The sequence below is a fragment of the Sycon ciliatum genome, chromosome 1 (genome assembly GCF_964019385.1).
Source record: "Sycon ciliatum chromosome 1, ocSycCili1.1, whole genome shotgun sequence".
In the NCBI taxonomy this organism is placed as follows: domain Eukaryota; kingdom Metazoa; phylum Porifera; class Calcarea; order Leucosolenida; family Sycettidae; genus Sycon; species Sycon ciliatum.
In genome coordinates this window covers 37193605-37196927 of record NC_088643.1, presented here as the reverse complement: position 1 = coordinate 37196927, position 3323 = coordinate 37193605, and the positions used below count along the sequence as shown (strand labels likewise).

The 3323-nt window shown below is 45.4% G+C and overlaps 1 protein-coding gene across 1 annotated transcript in view; it reads left to right on the top strand.

Moving 5' to 3' along the window:
- Positions 1–799, top strand: part of LOC135824119 (tyrosine--tRNA ligase-like) — a 23943-nt gene extending 23144 nt beyond the window's left edge. Inside the window, exon 13 of the mRNA XM_065336915.1 lies at positions 166–799. Within this exon, the coding sequence (XP_065192987.1) occupies positions 166–206 (41 nt within the window). The 3' untranslated portion in view covers positions 207–799. The remainder of the gene's footprint in view (positions 1–165) is intronic.
- Positions 800–3323: the final 2524 nt, after the last annotated feature.

Here is a 3323-nt window from a genome sequence, read left to right as displayed (position 1 = left end):
TACTGCTCACTGCACTGCACTCACATGCTCCTGCACTCGTGATGGTTGTGTTCCCCACAATGTGATTACATGTAGCGTACTGTGCATGTGCATAGGTGACACTAGGCGTGTCCTATTTTTAATTAGAGTTTTTGTATGTTGACATCTTCTCTTGCTTCCACTCAGGTAAAAAATGTTACCACTTGGTTCTTTGGACTGATGAGTGAGTGCTTACACAAGACCACCTGCAACACCTCAACAAAGTATTTCAGGGAGTCCGCGTACACATGCTGGTGAACCTCTGTCTATTTCGGGGAATGCAGATGCTCTGCGCTCCGCGCCTCAATGTGCAGTGCACTGATGTCAGCTGCAGTTTGTGACAAGCGTGTAATGGGTATCTCCTTACATGGTATTACCGGTGAGATACCACTACCACTGCTACACAGTAGTTGTACTACACTCCAGCATACTACGAGTCATGATGGTCGTCACAGCCGGGTGCTGTAGGATGCGGTGCTGCTTGTGCCACCGCCGTGACAGCAGCCTCGTTGATCTAGCACACACACACATGTGTTGATGCCACACTGCAGTGGGCAGCAGTATGCTGAACCTGGCTGCTTCCTTGCCTACTGACAGTGTCACTGGCTGCAACAGCATAGCATAGTAACTTTACTATTTTTCAGTGATAGTTCTATGCATATACTACGCACACCTGTCCGTGTGCCACTCAGCAAAATTTTCTCCATGAACTTGTGGAAATTCAACACTTCACAAAATACCGGCATTGCTTCAAGTCAGGCTGTGCCTGCAAATTGCTGAGTCTGACACTTGTTGTTGTTCTTGTGGCGCAGTGGGAAGCACACACCATACTTGCTCGTCATAAATGCATGCAGGTATTCCGGTCACTAATCCGCTCACTGCGTAGAGCTGCGAATCAGCTTTTTCCGCACTGGTATGGGGCCATTCGGCATTATCGACCCTCACCCACCCACCCACCACCCTGAACGAAAAATGTAATTATTGACTTGACGGCTAGAATGGATTGATGTTTCAGCTATCAATATTTCTCAGAATGAAACTCCTCGACCCACCCACACAAACGAAACTTTTTGTTTCGTGTAAAAGATTGACAATTACGCATGGCCCTAAGCCGGTGCAGGTGCAGGTGCCGGTGCCGGTGCAGGTGCCGGTGCAGGTGCAGGTGCAGGTGCCGGTGCAGGGGCAGGTGCCGGTGCAGGTGCCGGTGCTTGGATATTCGTGAGGATCTGCTCTAGCTCTCCGTGACGGGAACTCCGCAAATCTAATCAAAGGCTAAACTAAGGGCAATCATACTGTCAAGGGCCACATCACTCAGGGAGTCACTCCCTGGGCCACATGCCTGTCAGGACGTGTTGCTTGTATGGTGTGAGGGCATGTCGGTTATAAAGAACTTCGCCTCATTTTCGCCCGTGACAGTATGATTGCACTTTAATAGTTTACATATGTGGCCCTTCAAGATATACTTGAAGTTCTTTATAAACAAAAACTGAGTTTAGTGTACAAGTAACAACGTTAGTTGCATATTAATGAAGGCAAATGAAGCTGCGTGCGGCGTCCCTCGGACGAAAACTGTTCGCTATAAAGGGTCGATTTTGTATGGGTTCAAACCAAGGATCGGGAGTAGTAACTCGTCATAGCAAGAGTACATAAAGGTTTATGTACTCTTGGTAATAGTAATACCAAGAGTATAAGCTTATTACTCTTGGTAATACAATCAAGAGTCCATAAGGCCAAGTAAAAAAAAAAGCTAGATGATCGTCCCCGTCCGCCCCAGTTTTTGTCAGCGCCCCAAGAAATATTTTATTTTTTAAATCGTGAGTTTTTGCCGAAATCGTTGGTTTTTTACCGATCGCGGATGCAGGAAACATGTGCACGCTTTGTTTAATACTTTCTTTACTAGGCCAAGTAAAAAAAAAAGCTAGATGATCGTCCCCGTCCGCCCCAGTTTTTGTCAGCGCCCCAAGAAATATTTTATTTTTTAAATCGTGAGTTTTTGCCGAAATCGTTGGTTTTTTACCGATCGCGGATGCAGGAAACATGTGCACGCTTTGTTTAATACTTTCTTTACTATATGGACCACATACTACTAGTATATCACAACGTCAGTATCGATCTGCTGAAGAAAGAAAAAGAAAAAAAGAAAAAAAAAGAAAAAAAGAGAAAAAAAACCTTGATGTTGTTGTGTACACTGTGTGCATGAGAGGGTAAAAAGTAAAAAAATAAAAATAAAATCCTCCCGCCCTCCCCGATTTTTCCAAAAAAAAGGACGATCATCTAGTAATTTTTTTTACTCGGCCTAAACATGCACTCTTGATACAATGTACCAACGTGATACTGGACCAGGCGCGTGGACACTGGTACATGGTTCGCATTATTAATTTTATGATCACGAAATTCGCTATATGCGAGTCCGTTATAAGTGGAGTCGACTGTGCTGGCATGGCGCTAGACACGCTGCGCACAGTGCAGTGCGCAGCACCGAGTTTTGTGTGGCATCGTCATCACGTGATTGTAATAATGGAATGGGTTGGATCTGGTACAGCATAGCTAGCCGCCAAGGCTGCGCAGTCGAGCTTTGAACCACTTGCCCTCTTTGCTTATTTTGGCGTTCTTCATCAAACACAAACACTTTTGTTTTTCTTTAGAAAAAGCCGGGTTGCTTGTAGGTGTTGCTGTTTTTTCGAATCTTGAACTCCTTCTCGATTATCATGGACGTCAATCACGAAGTCACTTTGCTCATCCGTGAAATCCAGCGTCTGGGTTCTCCTAACGCTGCAGGTGAAGTCGAGGTAAAGTTTGGTGTGCTGTTCAGTGATGACAAGTGTGCGAATCTGTTCGAGGCGCTCGTTGGAACTCTGAGGGCGGCAAAGCGCAAGAAGATCATCAAGTACGAGGGCGAGATCCTTCTCCAAGGGGCCCACGACAGTGTACCCATCACTCTGCTGAAGACGGAGCTGTGAAGCGAAGGTGTGTAAATATTGGCAGATGGCAAACACTGTCCGTGCTTTCCTCTGACAGCATAGCCTTAGTGCTGCTGTCTTGACTGTTATGCACAGTGCTGCGCTCATTGCTTGCCTAGCTCCTGTTACAGCAAGGTTCAACAGTGTAATGCCCTTATGTTGATCTTGACTGAAAGACCTCATCATGCCTGGAAAGACAGAAAGCATTATAGTTTTTTTTTTCATTCACACAACCACGTATCCATAATAATTATTATTACTGCGAATGAAGTACACGCGTACCGGTATTCATCTTCAACTAGTTCATGTTTCTAGTAGGCTTTTCACTTTTCTCATTGGAATTAG